The 24,286-nt window shown below is 36.8% G+C and overlaps 1 protein-coding gene and 1 long non-coding RNA gene across 2 annotated transcripts; both read left to right on the top strand.

Annotated features, from left to right (window-relative positions):
* Positions 1-626: 626 nt before the first annotated feature.
* Positions 627-6,211, top strand: LOC116254672 (uncharacterized protein At2g39795, mitochondrial). Its single transcript, XM_031630209.2, has 3 exons — positions 627-861; positions 1,218-1,561; positions 5,592-6,211. The coding sequence occupies exons 1-3, from the start codon at positions 718-720 to the stop codon at positions 5,761-5,763; spliced, it is 660 nt and encodes a 219-aa protein (XP_031486069.1). The 5' UTR covers positions 627-717; the 3' UTR covers positions 5,764-6,211.
* A 14,581-nt stretch (positions 6,212-20,792) lies between these two features.
* On the top strand, positions 20,793-23,955 carry LOC126410056 (uncharacterized). Its single transcript, XR_007573346.1, has 2 exons — positions 20,793-22,920; positions 23,694-23,955. It is a non-coding gene; the product is annotated as an uncharacterized LOC126410056 (long non-coding RNA).
* The last annotated feature ends 331 nt before the right edge of the window (positions 23,956-24,286 follow it).

Below are 24,286 nucleotides of genomic sequence, written 5' to 3'. Positions count from 1 at the left end.
GTCTCAGTGTGTTCTCTTAAGTCATGAATTTTTTCGATCCACCAGTCACTTTCCTATTAGAAGACTCTTCTACATTGCCATTACTGGTCTCTACATAACAACCACTCTCATGGAAACCAACTGTTCGTTTTTGAGGGGATTGGTGTTAGTTATCCTTTTTGAATCTTAGGGTGTTAACTCATAATATTAAAAAAAATAATCACTAAAAACAATAGTCACCGATATATGTAAGTTGAAGTCCGGCATTAAAGACACCAAAGCACACCTTATACCGTGTCAGTCAAGGGATTGAATTGAATGAGAGTTTTTTCTCTGTTGAATGAAATACTTCTCCTCTCTTTCGTAGTTTCACATGTCATTTTTTAATCATCGTTTGAACGCTTTAATGTTTTTCTTTTTTTATTAATTTTTATATATCAAAAAGGGTTTTTATATTATTCATTGAGAATTCGAAACATATTCAGTTGAGTCGACGAATCAGCCGATTCACCAAACGGTCCGTTTCTCCATTCGATTTGCGAACCGCTTTTTACTTCTTGGGATTCGAATCGGTATCTGGCGCGAGTCTGTAGACACGAGGCCCGTTTGATAGACCCGATTGGCCGTCTTCGCTTTTCCACAGCAGACAGAAATGCCCCTGAATGTGGTTTCCCTCCCTCGCTCGATTGCCCAAGGCCAAACCGTTTCCCACAGAGACACAGAGCGAGAGAGAGAGAGATGTTGAAGAGGATCGTAGCCTGTCAGTGGGCGTTAGCAAGGAGGGGACTATCCACCGCCGCCTCTTCCTCCGCCGTGGATTCTCTCGTTCTGCGATCCCTCAAGGACCACTACTTCGAAGTGTCCAAGATGAGTCCTCCTCCGGTAAGCCAGAAGAAAGGGGTTTTCTTTACATTTTCTTTCCTATTTTTTCGTCGCTTTGCTACCATTTATAATAATTAGTACAAACATCTAACTGTTTGCTGAATTCATTGATGGGTTGATATGTTTCTATTATTGTTGGGGGGTGATTCCTTTCAGCTTTATGGTTTTTGCTGTGCATTTAATTTACTTAGTGATGACTAGCTAGTATTTGAGTTCCAAAAATCAGGAATTTCGACTGCCCAACTGCTCTTTAGGACGATATCTTTAGTTGGTGTTGCTGAATCTGCAAACCATGTCTGTCTCTGGAAGGAAGAAATGGAATTTTGATCTTGGCTCTTTGGTTTTTTGAATTGCAGAAAATTAACCCCCCTACTCCATACACTATAGTGAAAGGTGCATTGGATAATGATGGGCCTGTTTTAAGGAGGACATATGAGCAGGAAGAGATTCGTATCTCTGTTATGCGTTTGGCCAACTTAGTCCCTGAAGATGCACAGGAGGAAGCCGGTGGGGATGATATAAGCCAATTGTTCTTGCACGTGGATATCGAAAAACCTGGGAACGACGAAGTGTTGCATTTTCTCTGTAGCCTCTATCCGGATGCAATGGGTATTCAGGCTGTGTCAATCAGGAAGAAGGAGAAGGTGCCGACTGCACAGGCTGTTTGTATACCTTCATGTTATCAAGGACCAAGTTTCCAGTACGTTTCCTTTCATCCATGTTCTGTTTGTTTAGTTTCTTATGTTGTTGAGATCTGAACTATCAATGAGGTTTTCTTGTGTCAACAAGACGATAGCCAGCTTGGAAATTAGAGTATGTGGAGGGAAAACGAAAATATAAATTGCTGCTATATAGTATTCCACGTAAGAATTGCTCGTAGTAATAATTTCAGTTTGGCGAAATGGGAAAATGTGAAATGGTGTGAAGTGGCGGAGGGAGAATTTTTTGGCTATGGGGCACTCTTATAGAAATTTTATTTTTGAAGGGGCACAACATATATAAGTAAGTAAATAATTGTAAGAAATCTATGTAAAAATAAATAAAAATTTCGTTGCTGGCGTGGGCAACTGCCCACACCAGCTTGTATGGAGCTCCGCTTAAGCTACTGGTGAGAACGTTCCGTTAATCCCAAAATGAAAGATGAGCTTTTAAGAAGTATTCAAATTTACCACATATAAATGTGGCTTCTGATGTTTGGAAACTGTAGACACCATTGTACCCTTAATCTTATGCTCCATAAATATGAAGCCTATTTCATGTGAAATACTCCATTTTAACTGCCGTTCCACGCTCCTCTATGCATTCATACTTTAAGCTTTATACTTCATAAAAATGGTTAGATCGTTGTGTCTGCTGCTATATCAATGTGAAACAGCTATGGAGTATGGACCCCTACTGGGGATAGCTTCTTTATACCACCAATACTCTTCTTATCCAAATGTATTGCAATTCAGTAGTGCATAGAACTCCCCTGTTGAAAGCTTTTGGTGGTGTATCTGTTCGATAACTGATATGTCAGTAATGACTTCCATCAACTGCTCAACAAGGAAAATAACCAAATATCTTTTATCCGAAAGAAATATTACATTTGTAATTGTAATGAAAAACAAGACAAGGCAAACATCAAGCATGTTACTCAAATCTGAACAGTTTGGCGTGCACCTCAAATATTCATGTCTAACCTCATATAGCACTCTTTTCTCATTTTCTGTTCCACCACCTTTTTCAGTGAATCAAGAAGACAGTTCTGTGGTCCTTTCCAACAATCTTGCTATTTGTGCAATTTTCTTTCCTGGATGTCAGCTCAGAGAAGCTGAGGTCAGCTGGGCACTTGCTCTGTACATCACCAATATAGTAATCATATTCAAATCTGCTCCATATTGGAACAGTAGATGGGCCTTCAAAGAAACGGAGACATGAAGATGGTGGAAGAGGAAACATAAAATCGAAGAGTTGGGAAATGGGTAGATAGAATGGGTTGATGGGATTGTCCTCTTTAGGTGAAGAACCAATTTCATGATCAATGAATCCTCACGCTGATAAGCAAATGTATGATATATCTTTAAGGTTTAGGGATGTCAAAGAGCTTGATTAGATCCCAAAATTTTATTTTAACTTAAAGTTGTTTGATATAGGAGACACATCAAAGGATCTATGGACTTTCATACTTTAAGCCAATGCTGTAAAAAGCGTATCGTAAGCTGTATCAGTCTGGCTTTAAGATATGTTGTATCGTAAAATATCGTAACGTATTGTAACTGCATCGTATTTAAAAAAAATAATCAGAAAAAATATAAAAAAATTCTCAAAAAATAATAAAAAAACAGGAAAATTATCGTATTGTACTTGTATAATAATGTATTGTAACCGTATCGTAATGTATCGTAGCTGCATCATACGATACGGTGCCTGTATCGTAACTGTATGATACAGGTGGTGTGTCGTATCGCATTTTTGAAACGCGCCGATACGTTTCGTATGATACGGCCCCCTATCGTACGATACGTACAACACTGCTTTAAGCACCCTAACAAGCTAAGCTCTCATTCTGATCATCTTTTAACAGTCTAACTAGTGTTAACATCTTTACATCTATCCATATGCTTAGCCACCCTAGCAACTCCATTTGTCATTCTCATTAACTTCTTGGTATTGTCACATATATCGTGTGCAGATATTATACGGCGAGGAATTTCTCGGGTATAATATGGCAAAGTTGAATATCTCGGAAAAATCTCAAATTTTTAAAAAATTTAAAACATTTAATAAATCCTGGAAATTATAAAAAATAAAAATTAATAAAAAGTATGAAAAAACGCGTGTAATATGTGTTTTTTTCACGTTTTTTTTTATGGTGTCTTTTTTAAAAAAAAAAGCATGTCTAATTGCCGTTTTATACAACTGACTTATTTTTTGCATGTTATATGCACTTTTTTTAAAAAAAAAAAACGTGTTTTCTGTGACAATGCTTCTGGGAAACCTCATCACTTAATGACTGTTAGGTTGACTGTAATTGAGACCTAAATCAATTAATAGCTGCTGTAACATCATGTTGACTGTAAATGATGCAGTTTAATGAATTAAAATAGACTTTGACTCCTGATTATGCTTTGAGACTAGTAGTCCATGTTCCCTTTATATGTAGTTACAATTTCAACTTATTTTTATTATATGAAACATTTGTTTTAGTGATTAAAATTGTTATTTAAGATGAGAAACTTGAGATAATATTTATGTTCTAATATTTTAGGTAATGAGTAAATACGCATGCATACACACACAGATTGGTCCATTCTTGTGTAGCTGCATGCTCAGCTCTTAACGTTTTAAAACTGCCATCCAAGTGTAGCCTTGGGCCTTGGCCAAATAGGCTCCATAATTTTTTTAAAAAAGAAAAATGCCAGTTTCTGCCCAAGCTTTACCAATCCTGTGAACATTAGTTTGGTGGGCTGGGCTGTGTGCTTATTGGATTGACAGGTGCTTGAACCTGTCAGATACATTCAAGGTAAAGAACTTACCTATTGGGCTGGCTGCTTCTCCTAAGTAGAGAGAGGAGAGACTCCTAAACAAACTGGCATAGCTTTCAACAAACTTGTGTATTTTAACCAGACATATTTCTGAGCCTGGATCTAGTTTTTGTAAATTTTAATACAAGCCAAAGTTTAACTTTTCTTACCTATAGCCCTAGGTAGAGATGCTACAAATGAGTAGAACCCATCTGCTTGTGCATTTTCAAATAAATCAATGTGCATTTATATATCTATGTTACTTTAAGTGAAACTCGTGTCTCACATCAAGCAATTTATAGTTGGTTGTCAAAATATCTACTAGCCTGACAAGTCGGTTGAGTGAGCTATTGAGTGACTTGTGTTTCAAACTGGCAGCTTGTTGGTCAGACTAGTCAATTAGTCATTTTAATTGTTGGTCGTCTGAGTAATCTTTGAGCTATAAATGTATAGGCTCATTCTTTGCACAGATAAATATTTTTCTGTATATATTTTCATACAAATATCTCTGTAAGTGTATGAATTTATTTGTGTATAATCAATTGACTTGGACCGACACAGACCAACTAGTCTCAATTATTCTTTTTAGGGTCTTAAACAACCTGTGCCCAACTTCCGGTTTGGACAAGTGAGGTTGGTTGTTATACTTTGGTGGAGTTTATCTTTTGGTTGTTTTATTTAAATTATTTTAAGCCTTTAGAATATGGTGTATCCATAATATGTGATGCTTGATATCCATTATGTGTGTGAAAGGATTGTTCTCTTAATAAAATTTGTAGTTGTAGGCTTCTCTTTTATTCCTACATTAGCATTTGCTTGAAAAATTGCCTTCTTTGAGGACTTACCCAACTTATCAAGCACCCATCCTCTTCCTGCTCCCGGCATGGAAACGGAGAATCAAATGTGACTTGGTCGAGCAGGTTCTTGTATCAATACTATCAGGACTGTTATTTTTGTCTTTACAGATGTAATAACCTTCTTGATGCCCAAGCTTTTTTTTTATTCTAGGTGTACCACATATCTCATTGAAAGGGATTATGGCACTTAGCTAACCATTTACCGAACAGTGACATTACTTTATTACCATTTTGGAAAGTAGGCAAATTTCAACCTTTCTTTTTTACTGAATTGCTCGTTGGTTTAAACCATTGTGTTTTTCCTGTTGTGGGATGTCAATTGTCAACTGCTTTTGAATCTCATCTATCAAATTGCTACACGTTTCAGGGATTTAGATGAAAATTTACGTGATGTGTTTCACAACTACATCGAGAAACGTGGTGTAAATGAGAGCCTCTTCTCTTTTCTCCAATCGTGGCTCTATGTCAAAGATCATCGGCGTCTAATGCGCTGGTTTAAAACTGTTGGCACCTTCATCAACAAACGCAGCACATCTTGAACTCAACTTTCAGTTGTACATTTTGGGCAGTTACATTTTCACAGACTGCTTCTCCTTGAGGCTTTTCTTGAGCTGAGACCTTGCATATTGAGAAGGAAGTTTTGGTGCATACTCTGCCTACTCATTTTTCTCTCGCAGCAGCATATGCCCTTCACCTTGGATATTGGAAGTCCCACTCCACAAGGATATGCCAATATTGCTACTAGCACAGAATTGCTTAAACCTTTGGTGTCATCATCAACATCCATTGCTTTGAAGCTTCTTTCTACCTAGAACTGCTTCCATCAGATCAATGCTTTCACGTAATGTGTCACATTTATCCCGGACTACACTTTGGCTTGTCATGTATCATGAGAATACCTGGTAGATTTGGTGCTGTCGGTTTTAACAATTTTAATTTTCATTCTACTATTCTAGTAGATATGGTAGAAACAGATGGCATTTACACCTCCAATCTCAGTTTTCATTGCTGCTTGAGCGGACAAGCATGTGGGTACAACAATGTAGGATGCTAAAGACTGTCGGCTGCGGTCAAGAGTACATCAAATCCTGAAAAGAGCTGCATAAGATAGCTGCCTTTTTTGGTTAGTTTGCAACTATTATAACCAAGAAGTCTCGGGTTTTAGCAGGATGGAGTTACTTACCAGTTTGCCTATAACCCTTCATGGGCCATTTATACTTTTTTGAAATGCTAGGAAAGCATCCTAACCAAATGGTTTTTTATTGTTAATTGGATCAATAAAAGCAGTATTTTTTTATCAATACAAGCCATTCTGCAGGTGAACATGCACACATCCCAGCAAATGTCGACAATCCAATTGCTCAGGACCAAACCGCTGGCTGCCAATCCAACTGTTAAGAGAACACTTAAATTTTTTAAGTTAGAAAATTGGATATTTCCCTGCTTTTAAGTTAAGACAGTTATGTCTTTCTAAGCTTATTCTGCGTACGATTTAATTTGGCAGAATCTCTAGAGCAGGAGATCTTTGTTTGCTCCGGAATTTGCCCTAACGTTATTTCCATATGAATTCATTCGTTTGATGTATATCAGGTTATAACCAGGCAAGGCGGAAATGTTGTTTCTTATGCATCAACTTGTCGTCAAATGTCTTCGGAACATCTTTATTTGCGTATTCCTTTTTGTGCGATCTTGTCTCCATGTATCTCATCTCAGTGAGAGAGAGAGAGACTGAGAGGGAGAGAGGGAGAGAGAGAGAGAGAGGGTTCCTCATTTCAACATTAGTAAAACATACTCCTAACAGGAAGTTAGAACAAGAAAACAGAGCTCAACCATACAGTGACTATCATCTAGAACCAGAGCTCATAAACAGAAACGAAAGGCCATAAACAGAAGATCTGAAGACACCCTGACTGCTAGGAATCAGAACATCTCTCGCCACAAGGCGTTGATACATCAACATAATACCGAAAGATGGTCACATAGGGTCCAGTTATTTTCTTGAAAAATTAGATCATTCTGCACCAACCAGATGGCAAGCCAAGTAGTGAACAGTCAATTTTTCCACAATCGTTGTCCCATGACCGTGGGTTGTTACCATGTAGAGTTAAGCAGTTCCTTCATAATTGGTCATAGCCGAAATGAGTGACGTCTTCCTCAATCATTGTTCCCTCCTCTGCTCTTTGTCACACACACGCACAGGGAGAGCTGCCTTTGCTCTCTGTCGGCTTTCAGAAATCTGGAAGACTGTAACCTCGTCTCACCTTGCATAGAATCAAAATGCACCTGCATGAATTGTTACAGAGAAAGACAGGTCAAGTCTAGCGATAACCAAGGGATCCAAGGGAATAAATAAAAGTCTGAAAAGGCTGTACAGACTGCCTAGTTCTAAGGATAAAAGGAAGAAACCTGCCACTAAGGCAACTAGTCATTTCAATGTTACAGCTTCTAGGCAGTATGCAACAGGAATGACATCAGAAAGAGCAGAAATAAGAACCATCAAAATTGTTTTCGTTGTGGAGATGCTGATCAAGTGCTCTGGTTATAAGTGTCCATTATGTGTTGGAGAAACTGAAATTTTCACCTACCTATTCTGGTTGTCTTACAAACGTGTCAAACAGGGAAGGCTGAGGTATTGAATGGTGTTGCAACCTCTAGATATGGCTAGAATCTAGAACACATGCTAATGCAAAGATGACAGGAGAAGACTAGTTCATAAGATCGTGAAAGTGCTCAACCGTGCAGCTATTCTACAGAAAGAGAGGCGTATAATCAGATTGAAATGAACTATAGAAACAATGAAATGTGAAACATTTCAAAGAAATCAGTAGTGGCTTTCCTAAGAATTAACTGTGACAACCCTCCAATCCATGAATGAAGGGCTTCAAAATCCTTTATGCAAACTCCTTTCCTTGATTTTTCATCTGAGTGATCACATGTATTTCTTTGAATTATTTCTTATGATCTGGCTCGGCCCGACCCCATTAATAGTCGCGCCGTGTAGCGGACCAACCCAGTCCAAGCTCGGGTAGTTACCGGAGAGAAATAAGCGGCCCGATGCGCAGACCTACTTACGATGATATCATGTAGACATGTTACCCATGTAACGAGAACTCTTTGAAACACAAAAAGAGATGTATCGATACATCTTGGCCCCAACAAACCTCATATTGAGCAAGTATGAGCTCAGTGAAAAATCATGTACTTGTTGCCTGCTTTAAGCCGGACAAGAATCTTCTTAGTTGCATGCATAAGTTGGGAAATTTGGATCTTCATGAACAAGTTGTCCAAGTGGACGATCCAAAATACAATTCTTCATAAGTGAAACCATGTAAAGATGCATTATCAATATGTGATTGTTTGATGACCTACTTATTGATGGTACCTCTAGACAAGACTTATCTAATGAAACATATCTTAACAATGTTTTGAAGTTATCTAGCTCCTCGAGCGATTGCATGAAGTGGAGGTTTCATGGACATGGACAATTTTCTCCTGCACATTGTCCTCACTGGCAGGAACTCTCAGGTTGCGTTTGATTACCACGGACTTGAGATCAGGTCCATGATAATCTTAGATCAAAACGGATCTCAGGTCCACGGTTCTAAGGCCGGGGCCACGACTTCAAATCTACATAGCATGGATTTGAGATCCACATTGAGGGTTCATGCCTTCACAGGTCCAAATAAACAATAAAAAATATCTAAATAAACCATATCAAAAGTAAAGGCAGAGCCAAGAATTTTTTGTCGCAGTGATTAAACTATAGTTTCAAAATTTTAACAAAGCCAAAATAGAAATTTTTAAAAAATTTTATATATATTAAACTAAAATTTTTAAATTTACATATAAATTTTTAAAAGGAAGAGAAAGAGAGCTCAGGCACCATTCACTGGGGACAGAGAAAGGAGACCTAAGTTACATGGATACTGGTGTAGGGAAGGGTTTGGGCACGATAATTTCATAAATTGAGGATACGAGGATACAACAAAAGATATGTAACTAAATATATTGTGTGTAAAATTCTATACAAAATCTGCAAAATTAATAAAAAAAAGTGAAAAAAATGCAATACATGTGCAAAATTCATTTTGGATAATTAATACGAAAAAATAATGTGTAAATCTTTAAAATTAATACAAAAAAATTCAAAAATAATACTTTTTAAGTTGTGTCGTGTATTGTCGTATCCATGTCTATATGTCGGCCTGTCGACACGAGTACGATGGCAATTTTGCCGTATCCATGTCACTTAGATGAAGACCGATTAGAGGGAGATCTAGAGAGCCAAAAGAAAATAATGTGAAAAAAAAATTGAGACCTGTTTAACTATTGGGCAGCCCATAGCACGCTTGTGGTATGTATACAAATTGTAGACTGGTTTTTTTTTCATGTAAAAGGTTGAGAGAGAGAGGAAAAGAAAAGAGATAGAAAATGTTGTGATTATACATATCTGATTTTAACGCAAATTACCTAAAACATTTCTTAAGTTGGATGATGTCAAACTTCATAATTTTTTTTTTTTTTGAAAAATGCATTTGGAAGGAAATTAAGTCTGCACTTGAAGCATGATCACATCGACACTTTAAATATATATCTTAATTCAGAAACACTTCCTCCAAATCGTATTGTGTAATTGGTGGATAATGAGAAAAGCTCAATGTCACTTTAGCACTTCTAAATATATCAATTAATTCATAACATTTCATATGTTTTACCGTCACATGTGAAATGTTGTAACGCCAAAATTACCTTGATCCTTGCAAATGCGTACCTAACTTGAGTCCTATAAATAAAGAATATAGAAAACGTAAAAACAAATAATTGAATTCGTAATTGGACTAAATGCCACGATGGAACTATTACTTTAAATCAGATTTTAAATTCAAAAAATAAAAAAAATAACACGGTAAGACTGATACATGCAAGAACTGACAAACCGTATCGGTAGGTAAACCGATACGTTACTGATTCAAATTGAAAGTCGTATAAAAGTGAGGGAGACCTGCAACTTGTGAACGGGAAGGACAGGTCTATAACGGAAATTGTCAACTTTACCCTGTCGCAGGGTCGTTCTTGCAACCTAAGTTTGCTTTTTTCTCTTGAGGGTATAAATGTAAACTTTGCTAAAAAGAAATCTGGTGGCCCAGCTGCCGGTACTTTTGACTGCCCCGATCTTTACCGAGTAATCGCTGCGACCCTTCGAATTTGGTGCTCTCTCCCCTCAAGAGTACGGCCGTCCAACTCATCGCTCGTCTCGTAGTCCGTGGCGATTTTTTCGGAATCTGAGAGCCAAAATCGGGGATTGTGCATCCCCACCCGGCCGTATACGTAAAATCTCCCCATCTTTTTTTCTCAAATGACCAAGTTGCCACGGTTTCTGACTAGAAAAGGATTTTTAATTTAAAAAGTACTATAATTGGATAAAACCAGGTAAATATAATATTTTAAGTAAATAATATTTGAAAGTTAGGGGAAGGACTGGATTTTAGCTTATCATGGGACCCCACCTTATAAAATTGATGACTTTGTCTAAATTTAGATTTTTAGATTATGAGTTTAAACTATTCGTTTTGTTTTAATTTTAAGAATTTATAGATACAGGTTGGGAGGTTTCGACTTCATATTCATGAAATAAAAATAAATGGAAGTTCTAACAAACCAAATCTTAGATTTGACAAAACTAGGGATTTTAAATTCCATTTTCATATAGGGGCATTCATATGTCTTAAGGAGGGCGTTTGGCATTCTGCCCCAAAATTTATGTTAGATTGATAGAATTTTATATATAGGTTTTTATGGATCTATCTTAATCTTTGAGACAGTTTTAAACGAACAACAAACAAGTTCAAATTTCAAACTTGTGATTTTCCATTTGGCTGCTTAAATTTCAAAGAAAAGTTTTCCTAAAACAGGAATTGCTTTTATTGTTTCGGAAAGCCAATGCAGTATGCTCGCTTTTGTTGGTACCATTATTGTAAGTGTTATTATGAATCAATTCTAAAGATTATTTAGCCCAACCTTTTATATATATATATATATATATATATATATATATATATATATATATATATATATATATATATATATATATATATATATATATGACATAAGAAAAAAAACAAAGAGAATAATGTTTGAGCTAATACTTGATTTTTCTCTTAATCATCTATCATAATGTATTGAACGATCCCTATAAGCAAAGTGGGTGACTCTCTTTCTCTCTCTCTCTCTCTCTATATATATATATATATATATATATATATAATTTATGTATACTGTTTTTAAATGTGGTGGCACATATGAATGCTTGAGAAGAAGCTATTTGGTGGCCTGCTTATGTGAAAGGCCAGAGCATCAGTAAAGCCTGAAGATTTCAGCTCATATATGCACTCTTTTTAAATGTGGTGGCACATAGCTATTTGGTGAAGCGGTACTTTTTTATTGAGTGCATCCTCATACGCACTAGTCTTTATCAACTTTATTGGATAATTCTAACTCATCCATTGTTCTTTCTGTAAGCACCAATCCATTATCTTATGTAACTTCAATGCCATTTTTTAGTAGAAAACTAGTTGTAGATCATATATTCTTGCTTAGCTATAGGTATCATGATATCACGAAATCCGTATAACGTATCAATTTCAAGGAATTGGAAAAGTATTTGTTTTCATGTTCTAAATGCATGAATTGAGGGATCTCAGCTTGTTAATTGGGAAGACATGCATTTTCAGTGTACACATAAATATCTGCGGCTGTAAGAATACACCATCTAACCATGGTTTTGCAGCGCATGGCTAGTTAAGTTGATGGCATGTAAACACTGTGTTGTCAGTACGATTTTCATGTGTGCTACTCCCTTGTAAGGTGTACACGAGCCGAGTTGAACCTGAGTTCAGTCAGCTCGAACTCGGCTCGACTAATAAAACCTCAAGCTCCACTAAGCTTGAGTTCGAGAATAGCTCGATAGAAGCAACTCGAGCTCGGTTCGGCAGTTACGTGTTGAGTTTGAGCTCGCACTCGACTCAATTAAGGCTCGACAATCTCGTTTGAATAAAATTGATATTCATCGTTACATGTTAAGCTCAAGCTCGACTTGACTAAGGTTCAACAAACTCGTTTGAATAGATTTGATATTCATTGTTACATGTTAAACTCGAGCTCGACTCGATTAAGGCTCCACAAACTCGTAAACTCGTTTGAATATATCGACTTGATTAAGGCTCGACAAACTCGATTAAGACTCGAGTCGACTCATGAACTCGAGCTCGACTCATTAAGCAAGTGACTCGGCTCAAACTCGTTCCTGAGAAGTTGTTCACTCCTACTCCCTTGAGTTGCAAATGGTAGTACTTAAATCTCAAAGCAAACCTTGAATCGTGGAGGTAGAGCTTTGGAAAAGCTTCTGCTTCTTGGGTACCTCCTTCCCCCAACACAAACACCCCACACTCCTCTCCTTCTCCCCCACCCCCACCAAAAAAAAACTGGAAAAAAAATAAGTTTTTATTAAAATAAATTGAACGAATACATTTTTTGTAGTAAAATAAATAGTGATAAGTGAATTAGCATATTGGGATTAGATTGAGGACATAAATAAACGCATGCGAAAAGATTTTTAAGCATATGTAGTATGCGTTGATTCAAGCTAATTGTTTCTAGAAATCTTGGACTTTTCACTAACAAAAAATTCAGTATTTTTGTAAGCGCTGCAAAACATTTATGCTTTAGAAAACATGTTTATACATTTAAAACTAAGACCCAAATTTGATATATGCTTCCTCCCAAGAAATCTTGGGTTCATATCCACATGAATAGGATGCACAAAAACTAGCTCTTTCTGTTTGAACTTTGGGGAGTCTTTTAGTATTTGACCTATGATGTGTGACCTCTCTCTCTCTCTCTCTCTCTCTCTCTCAAGTTGAAGCAATGGCAGTTTTGATAAAACGATTCCACTATTAACATTTTTTATGCACATAATATAATTAATTCTTTCATGTCATCAATCTATACATTTGTCATGGACGTTTAAAAGGTGCCTCATATTTACTTGCATGACAAATTTGTAAATAAATTTTACAAGAAAGATAGTGTCAACACTTGATCAATGTAGCATTTTGCTTTCCTTAGGATAAGAAATAGAATTTATGATTTTCAAGTCATCCAGATGTTCCGTCCTCGCACATCAGTAGTTGTGAACACGAGCCGAGTTGAGCCAGAGTTCAGTCAGTTTAAGCTTAGCTCTATTAATGGAACCTCGAGCTCAACTCTAATCAAGCTCGAGAATAGCTCGACGGAAGCAGCTCGAGCTCGATTCGGCAGTTACGTGTTGAGCTCGAGTTTGACTCAATTAAGGCTCGACAAACTCGTTTGAATAGAATTGATATTCATCGTTACGCATTGAGCTTGAACTCGACTAGATTATGGCTCAACAAGCTCGTTTGAATAGAATGTTCAGCTTGAGCTCGACTCGATTAAGGTTCGACAAATTCATTTGAATAGAATTGATATTCATGGTTATGCGTTGAACTCGAGCTCGACTCTGCAATTAAGTGTTGAGCTCAAACTCAACTCGTTTTGAATGAGTCGACTCATGAACTTGAGCTCGACTCGTTAAGCAAATGACTCAATTCGTTCACGAGCCGAGCTTTAACAAGTTCAGCTCTTGAGTAGCTCGACAAGTTGTTCACCCCTACACATCAGCTTACATGTTTATGGTCCGTTGGTTGGCTGAAGAAATCCTACTGTGTGTGTACACGCACACAACCAACAAACCTTATCACGAGAACGAGAGGAAAAACCTCTCGGCTCTAACTCTCAATGCTTAATCCCTACCGGGATCGAAGCGGAGACACACCCAATATTTGCCTCCTTCCCAACCCGCGAAGAGAGAGAGAGAGGGAGGGAGGTTATATTATATTTTTAAAGTGCTTACTAACGTGCATATACTTTTGGGTTATTCTTTCAGCTAAGTAGCTCTAATTGAAAGAAATCTTATGAGAAAATCATTTATATATTTGCCATGTAGATAGGCATAAAAACTATTTTGAAGATATTTCAAATCTATTTAAAAAAATCATTGAAATTTTGTTAGCGGAGAAAAGGGTCCTAATTGTCAAGTGTAACATTTAACAAAAGATAAACAAATCTACACATATTGCCAAAAGGTGTTTCTGCTGGCTTTCATTAATAGAAATCAATATTCTTCTGTCAAGCATTTTTCTTGGAACTAACAATATCAATATGGTCTTCATATCTAACGATCTAGGAATCAATGCAAAGATCACGTTGTTCTTGTAATATATATATATATATATATATATATTAAAATTTTGTCATTCTGAAAAGGATGCATCATTAATTTATTTTATTTAACTTGCATAAAAAAGAGAATGCATTTACATCAAAAAGTCCATATTGTTGGCTTTATGTAAAAGGCCTTAACCACAAGTTTTAAATGTTGAATCTCGAAGCTGTAGAGAAATAAATATTATTCTTTTATGGATAAAGTAAGGGCTATTTCATCAAAATGCTCAAAATCTGCACAAAAAATCACGGTTTCTCTTTACTAGGATGGATACCATTGAAAAACTGCGACTCTTTGTTTGAGATTTTTAAATTGGTTTTTTATTATTTTAATGGTGAGTGCTGAGTATTGTTTGATCAGAACTTAACATGTGTAAACTAATTGTTCCTTTCCTTTTGTAGTTACATAAACGCGTCTGCAACAGTGTTTCCTTTTCACACAAGCTATTAGTTGAAGGTTAATTCCTCTTGTTAGTCTAATACGTTAGTCTATGCTTCAGGCTGTGTAACTAACAGGTACCCAATACCTGGCCCAACTTAGGCCCGACTTAAGCACCATAACAGTCCAATAAGTTGTCGGGCCCGCTCAAGTTGGCCCAATTCAGCTCGATAATGTCTTTTATATTATTTTTGTTGATATATATGTATTATGATTAATTATGTTTATATATTATTTTATATTGTAAGTAAAAATATAGTTTTTATTGTGCCAGGCCTGGGCCGCAATCATGGGCTGCAGCCGGGCCTGATGCCTAGGCCCACTAAGAGGAGACTACTACACATTAACAATTAAAGAAGAGATTAGTGCATGATGGTCCAAACGATGGGGTAGCCATTTTGCAAAACATTGTTTTAAGAATGTTAGAGTGATATATGATCTAGAGGTTTAACCCCGAGAGGCATAGCTTAGCTAGACAGACAGATTAGTGGCGCATTAACAGTACATTGTAAGTTCGATTCTATGAGAATTATTCGCTTGTGCCTTATGGAGGTAGAGTGCGACATGGAACTGAATGCATAGGGACTCTAGTCTATTAGGAGGCTTTCCTAGGGGGTGGGGGCTTCGTTCTTCTTTTTTACAAATTGTGGATTTAGGACTATAAAGGTGTTAAGAATGGAATTTAAATAATTAAAATAACTATATTAGAATAAAAAATTTGTGCATGAGAAACAGAAAAATAATTATAAGAAAAATAAAGAAAGAGACAAAAAAAGAAAAAAAAAAGAGAAAGAAAACCCTAGTAGCACACACTCATGACCAAATCACATCTCTAAGTGTGTGTAACATGGGTGTATGATTTTCATCATGTGTCGCCAATGATGCGTGCAGATGTGTGTCAGTATTTATATTCTACCCCTAACATGTACTTATTATATTTTAATGCTTTCTAATTTTAATAGTTTCATTTCCGAAGTACCAAGAACCTTTTTTTAACCTATTAAAGTTTAACCACCAATAGAGGAAGCAGACAAGCTAGTGTTTGAGACAAATGGTGGGATATAGGGGCGTTTGATAGCTTGGGAAAAGTGTCTGCGACTCTTAATCTGATAAAGCTGGAAAATAGTCTGAGTCTGACCCTTTCGAAGCCGTCTACAAAGTTGGACATTGAATAGATTAAAGTTGTGCTTGCATATCTTGCATTTCAGATTCAAGGTGACCTGAGATTTTGGGATTTTAGATTCTTGGATTTTAAGTTCATAGGTTTCAACAAAGATTCAAAGTCTCTATATTTTTCTTTTTTTGGTACTTTTAGAAGTGTTGTTTAAATGATTCATGTGCTATTTAATGGTAAGAAACTCTCCCGAGTCTAAACTACTTGCAGGGATTTCCCTCCTCCAATTCAACCACCAGCTATGTTATGCCCTTACTGTCAAAAGAGAGAGAGAGAGAGAGATGAAACTTTGCATCTTCCATGGATTTTGAAGAAGAACTGAGTTGCCTTTTTTTTTCATGTGAACTAGATCTGCTGTAAGGCTTCAACGCATTGGTCCCAAAAATTTATAAGCTCATGGATTCCTGATCATAAACTATCCGTCCTGTTTTTCTTTGTAGATACGAAGTTTGTTGATATGCAAATTAATCTGCCGTGTAGAATCAAACATCCACCATCGCACATATAGCTTATGCAATCATAAGGCCATGTATGAATGACAACACCAAAAAGATTAATTTTGATCTCAAATTGCCTCAAAGAACGCAGCGCCACTACACAGTAAGGTGATTCGTATTTAAAAGGTCGAGATTCAAATCTTGTGATCATTGTCATGCTTTGAAGTATTATTTCTCTTGAATGCAAACACCAGCAACTGCAATGCTCGAGTTGAAGAATATACAGTAGGTCTACCTTGACCCCACAGTAATATTAAAACCTTGAACACATAGGAGTATGATCATGGTGGTTTTACACTAAGTGGTTTCTTCTAAATAAACATTAAACAAGAAACACTTTGATCTCAAACTAAAATTCTGTTAAAATTACGTGCCGTCGTTCTTGCTCTCGTCATTGAATCAAGGTCTTAATAGTTTAGCCAAATTGGTGTTTCAAAAAGAAGGGAAAATGAAAAACAACGGTTAATTATAACATTTCTCTAACAAAAATCATGGCTAGCTCATGCATGAGTCAAATGTACGAGCAACTTTAGTCTCATCCATCAAACATTTTCTGAAATAAAATTCTTCAAAAACTTTGAGTACAGCAAAGCTATGACTAAAAGGTGGACCCTGCTGACCTTGAAATGTTTCATACTAAAGAAAGAGAGACAGATACGCTTCTTTTCTTTGCTCAAGTAGGGGAGGACCCGCTTCTCCCCAGAGGTTCAAAAGATTGTAACCATGGTTGGATCGGTGCAGTTTGCGATATATAATACATATAGAATGATTGAATGGTGTCCTCCAAATTTTATCTGCTTCTTATTTTTCGCACCAAAGCCATTAAGAAAAAAGATGGTTAATGTAATTTGATAAATACATATACATACTTGGTTGATATCCATTCAGTGCATTAGAGTGGTGGACCGACAGCTCCAGTCTGCCCAAATCATCCAAGCGAAATATCTTGTGGTTAACATTAATCTGATGAAAAACAAGCTGTTTATATCATTTTGTTTGGGTGAGCAGGAAGGCATCTCACTGCAAGTGGAAGGTTGAAGCTCTCTTTCTTTTCCCTTGTCTCCGAGTGCATGTCATCATTTATAGTTCATCATTTATAGTTGAGAAAAGTAACATCTACAAAAATCAAACTAATAACTTGCTCACCACTCAGGCCAAATAGTGTTAAAATCATTCTATTGTGTAAGAAACATGACAAATGCATCAAAATGTGGCTAGTAACACATGATTTTATCTCAGGAAAAGATACATCAGATCGAGTGAAGCCATTATATTTATTTCTCGGCAAGGACAGGCACATATATTACACTTTCCAATATATACCGATACAGAAATTTCCCGGCAAAATTTCAATTTTTAGATGGCATTCTGTCACTGTCATCAAGGCAAAAGGTACTGGAAAGGGGCCGATGACTAACAGTCAGTGATAATTGTACTGCTGAGTTTGCTTCTGTCCGGCCGTTTGTGAATGTCCGTGAAGGGCAGTCCGCCATGGATCTGCGGGAGGGAGCGTGAAGGTGACAGTACGTGTCCCAAATCTCATGGCCATATTCCAACATCATCATCATCCTATCAGAGGCACAATAATGCAACCCTGCAGAATACTCGGGCAGTAGAAGTGAACTGCTTCTTTCTCCTTTCAACAGACGGCGCATGGTGAACCACGTGAACATCAAATGGGTAGTTAGATTTCGGATGGATATTAAGTATTATTCATGGAAATTGCATGCAGAACTTCCATTATTAATGGATCTGGTAAATTTGTGACACACAGTAGCATTGCTATGTTGATCGAACTTCAGAGTCGTGGAAGATAATGGCAGACCACGAATGGCCGGCTGCCAAGTTTTATGTCATTGACCTAATTGGGCAGCAGCAATGTCTAATGATCTTTTATATCTATATGGGCGATGGATTCAAACCAGTCTCGTTTTTTAACTGGTTCTTTAAATATCTTTTTTTTTTATTATTACCCATTCTCGTTCGGACTTTTTTTCGCTTTTCACGGCCCTCTTCCTTGCCTTTAGAGTTGATGGACCTTAGTAAGAAAGGAAACTTGAAAATCCACCTGGCCTGTATTTTTTCAGAATTAGTATATATATATATACACACACACACAAATATATAAATTGTTAGTATCAAACCTTTAGATGTTAGACCAAGAAATCATCTTGGAAGTTTACCTTTTTCAGATGAGTGATTAAGAGGAAAAACCATGAGAAAAATTAATATTACTAAATATCCTACCTTTTTTTTTATTTTTTCCTAAACCATCCATCATCAAAAGGTTAATAGTTAAGGTGATTCTTTATTGGGTCTACCACACAAGCGTTTGGGACCTACCCATCTCTCTCTCTCTCTCTCTCTCTCTCTCTCTCTCTCTCTCGATATATATATATATATATATATATATATATATATATATATATATATATATATATATATATATATATATATATATATATTTATATTTATATATATATATATATCTTATCAGGAGTTCAATCAAACTCATTTTAAGGCTGTTTTCTTGTCTTTCACTTTCTTATTTTCTTATCGTAAGAGGTTGAAAGTATTTGAAAAACTAGTCCTAAAATGAAACTGGTTTAGCTCACAAAGTAATTTCAATATTCAAATTGATGTAGAAGCTTGGATGTTGGTTATACTTAAAAGAAGAAGGACCACAATATCTATTATATATGGCTTTCTCACGTTTGATCTATGGAATCTTTAAAAATTAGCTGAAATGAGCAGAGAATAATGTTGATTTATAAGAAGTGCAGCTAAGGAGGACCACATGTTCGGGAGTTTCTTATAAGATGAAAAAAATTATGTGTTTGCAGATTTTGTTAATGGCCCTTGTTTCATCTGGAGGCATATATGCAGACAAAATATATTTCTTTTTGTTGTTATAATTAATATGTTGATTTAATAGTGTTGCACGGTTATATGAGTGTGATGCTATATTAAAGGTAAACGCTAAGAAGAATGAGAGCAGTTAGTTTTTCCTCCCATCTGACGCTGATGTGACAATCAAAGTATGGGTTATTTTCATGTACTTATTGCATCAGTAACGCATAATGTAGTTTTTGCATTTCAACAATCCAACATGAACAGAAGTTTTCTTGGCCAAACACATTTAATCCTCAACATGAACTGATACTTCTAGACGTTTTATTCTCAAATAGTTGCTGCTACCAAGTTCTCCTGCTTGACATTTTCCCAACAATAAAGTTTATGCTATTACCTCTTCTCTTTTCTAATGAAGGAATGGATTGCTTTTAATGGTAATTCTGTCTTTGATTTAAATGCTTGATTGCAACTCCATAAAAGGACCCAAGTTACTTAAAAACATAAGAAGACCTTTAATCCTGGATTCTAACCATTACCCACTTCTATTTATTGCTGAAAACCGACTAATCTGAAGTCAAATTTGAATGCACCAGTTAAAGAATTAGGAAGACAAACATGTTGCATAGAAGTAACATTCCCTAACATGTAGTAGCATCGTTAATATGATTTTTATACAATACAAGACCTAGCTAGATGGGACACCAAGGGAAAGGAATGATTCTTTTCTTATAATAATATATCAATATTTTTTTTACTGCTTCTTGATACAGTGGGGGAGGGCAATTTGGTCATGCAGGCACACCAATCACGTCACAACTTAACACACTTAACTGAGAGACAGCACAGAGGGTTTTGTCTTAAATGGCGAACGGCCACTGCTTCTGTCAGTCTTAGGTCCTCCCTCCACCCTCCCTTGCCTCCCCTCTATTATTATTCTTTAGTTTTTTTCTAGTTTTTCCATTTTTGGGCCACATGAAGAATAGAAAACAAGTATACAATTAAATAATCCCCAAAAACAGTACTTAAAGCAAGTTGAACATCCATTTCTTATTGGATTTTTTTTCTAAACAAATAGTTCCAAAAAATTCTGCATCTGCTACTTCTCTCGCTCTGTGTATGTATTATAGATGTATAAGTATTTATGTGAACACTGGCAGTTCTATATCTGCTAGACTGACAAGCTCCCTCCGTTTATGTAAGTGTTTTTGAATGCAAATGGCTTCTCCCCGCCCCTTTTCTTATTTATTCGGCTTTACAGCAGCACCAACAGTTCTTGTGCTCTTACATCAGCCTCTCTCTCTCTCTCTCTCTCTCTCTCTTTCCTTTGATACTTTTTCTTCTGTCACTTTCTGTCTGTGGAAAAACTCACCCTGATTTCCATGTGAAAACGACTCAACGACTGTTTACACCTCGTTTGTTTACCCCTTTTCCGCGGATAATTGCAGGAATGGGGGCTCTCTCCTCTTTTTTCGATTTATTTGCTCCTTCCCCTTTTAGCTCCGTTATGTAATTGCCTGTTTTGCTCCCATTTTCTTCTCTTCCCTTGTGGGCGGATGCTGTTACCCTTCCTGCATCAGCGCTTCCATATATAGAAGAACCATGGCGCCCATGAAGATCTAGGGTTTCAGTGGGAGGGAAAGGAGTTGTGAGCCAGGTGATGGTGAAAATGTGGGGTTTCTTCCTTTCTTTCTGTTACTTGTAGTCCGGCCTCTTCCATCTCGTTTGTTCTCCGAGGCCTTTGATGGTATTTGACCTTGCTTGTTATTTTGAAGTTTGGTGCCTTCTGCCACTAGTTTGTTTATTTATTTGCTTTGTTTTTTTTTTTTTTGTTTATTTGTTTGTTGAAGGGGTGGGATTCACGTAGCTCTGGTTTTCACTTAGAAAATGACAATTTAAACGTGTGCCTTTTCTCTTCATGAGTGCTGAAGTTTTTATGGAACGGTGGATTTGTTTTCGAATTGCAGGTCCATCGTTACATAGTGGAATCTGATCCTTGAGATGGCCTGTTAGGGTTCTTATTCTCTAGTTCTAGTATGATGCAAAAGATCTTGATCATATATTGGCGATGGGTTGATGATGGTACCATTTCTGTTATTGAGAAAGAAGAAGAAACTTACTCCATGGTAGGGAGTAGGGACGTTTCAAGTATAGCGTCTCTCTCTCTCTCTCTCTCTCTCTCTAGCATGAAAACTGTTGTTGTGGTATTCTATGGTTTCAATGTTAGTCGTTGCCTGAAAAGGATATACATGGAAATGAAGGGATCTTTTCATGATCTGGACATGGGAAAAAACAGATGTTACAATTGCAGTAGTGGGTATATCTAGAATAGATAGTCTGATATTCTTGTCTCATTAGGTTGGATGCTACAGAACTACTGTGCTTTAGGTGATTTTGGGAGAAGATGTGACTATTGGGCTTCAAGGTTATTGGTTAGCTGGGCTGCTGAAGCCATGAAAGGTCGTGTTTTGTATATACAGTCACTGGTCTTCTCTTCATGAATTCTGATCGTATTGTCTGATTTTCAGAACCAGGATTCAAATGTACTATTCGTTAATGGCTATATTCGTTAATGGCTATGTGGTGTGAAGATCTTGTTTTGTGTCAGTTGCTTTTGAAGCTTCCAATTGTGTTCAATGCTGTTCTCTTTTTCTTGCATGCCGAAACGGATAATGTGCATCTCGTCTGCGTCTTCTTACATGGTCTAATGCTGTTTCCTTTCTTTATACTTGTGTCTGCTTGAAGTTTTCTCTGCATAGTTTCAGTTTGCTTTTGGGGCCTTTGTCTAGGCGATGAAAGTGAAAATCTCTGATAGGATCAACCTACTGATTGTTTTATTTTGAGTTTATCTCTGATTTTGCAGTCAACGTTGAGGGATCTGCAAGCTTTTCTTTGTTTAACCCTGCTTGCTTTTCATGGTTTGGATAGGAAGGAATACAATTTTTAATGTCTGTCCAAGAAGATGATGACATTTCTGTCTTGAGAGAGAAACATAAGGAAACAGAAAAATGAAGGGAGCTCTCTTCAGTCCATTAATGGATGGCAGTAGGGTTGAATTATCTGCCGACTCATTCATTCAAATGCCGAGTAAGTTAGCAACAAGTGAAATCATGAAGGGAAACAATAATGGTGCACTACTTGGTGATTGTGTGAATGAAGCGGGAGATAAATTTCACCCTATGCTCCCCATACTTGGACTGAAGGGAGCTCCCTTCCTCCCTTCTCTCCTCAGTTTCACCTCTTTCATTTCTCTCAACATGTCTTAGAAGGGATCTCTCTCTTTCTATATATATATATATATATATATATATATATCTTCGTGTTCATCTTCAAAACCGACTAACATGAACAAGATGATGATGATACCATCGTACAAACAGATCATTTTGTGAATAGAAGTAGCGTGAAAAGCTTCGCATTAAGGAAGATCAGACAGGTGAAGATTACCTTTTCTCTCTCTCTCTATCCGTGTTCATCTTCAAAACCGAGTTTTATGAACATGATCATGATGATGATTTCATGACCTTTCCTCCCCAAATTTTCAGATTGTGTTCTACGGAAATACACCAGAGTAAGAGTTTTTGTCTTTAGATTCGAAAACACCATGCATCGTCTCCCTCTCAGAGTCTGCTTGCCCCACTGTGAGAGAGGGAGTGAGAGAGAGAGACAAACCAGAACTTCTCTCTCTTCTTTTTTGGCTCACATTTAATTAAAATAAAATTCTCCAGTATGAGAATTCGAAGCTGTGGGATCGTACTTGGTCTTACCATTAAACAATTTTTTGCCACTCCATCTTTTGTGCCTCCCGATGCCTGAAAAGACTTGTTGGAACTCATTTTTTTATTTGCTTAAATCACCCTCCGCGTCTCCCCAATTCTTTACGGCTTCCCATTTTAATATTTCCGAGATCCGTGGGCATCCATGGCTCATTGCTTTTATATATATATATATATATATATATATAACAGTTTGTAGTTCATGCCTTATTATAAGTAGAGCCTTGGCATGTATAAGCAGGAATAAAACTGCTTTTCCGTCATTTCTTTCTGCTTTTAATGGAGTGCATGGACTTCTCAACAAAGAAAAATAAACAAAGCTTTACCACCAACAACGTCAAACCAGAGAATCATTAAGAGTTACAAGTGTGAAATTTTTGTAAGTGAAGAGAGTCATTCTGATTTTTTATTTTCCCCTCTTCTTTTCTTGTAGGCCACAATACAAGAACAGTTTCGCAACAAGTTTGGATGAACACGAGGGATTTCAAGACAACTCTGCCTCTTTTTTTTCCATGGTTTTATCTTGAAGGAAAAGATCTTTAGCGGGAGAAAAGGGTAACTTGTTCTTTAGCAACCAAAGTTGATGGGTCTTCAATGTAACTAGAAAAGGGGAAAAAATGCTTTATAGAAGTATCATGGCAATATCAGAGCATGTTATAATGCAGAAAAGTGTGAAGTTTCTCAGTTCAAACTAAGGAATGAGCTTTCTGATTAAACACAAACAGAACAAAGGGAGAAAGACAATGAAGTTCTCGATTTAAGTAGATGATATCGATAACAATCATCACTGATTATAGATTTTGGATCTTCCATGGTTGGGCGGTCCCCATTCTCTTTTTTTTCTTTTCCCTGTGTTTTTTTGTCTTGATGGGAATGGTTATGAACGTTGCGGAATTGTCTGTTGCGGGCTCATTTCATGAGGTGCAACACCGTCACCCTTTTTTCTTCCTGCAACACGTTAAAGAATGCAGACTAATATAACGTTCGTCCGTTTTTTGTGTCCCTTGGGATCTTTTTCGTGATCAT

The sequence above is a fragment of the Nymphaea colorata genome, chromosome 5 (genome assembly GCF_008831285.2).
Source record: "Nymphaea colorata isolate Beijing-Zhang1983 chromosome 5, ASM883128v2, whole genome shotgun sequence".
In the NCBI taxonomy this organism is placed as follows: domain Eukaryota; kingdom Viridiplantae; phylum Streptophyta; class Magnoliopsida; order Nymphaeales; family Nymphaeaceae; genus Nymphaea; species Nymphaea colorata.
The sequence above is the reverse complement of the archived record's forward strand: the minus strand, read 5'-3'. Positions and strand labels throughout refer to the sequence as shown.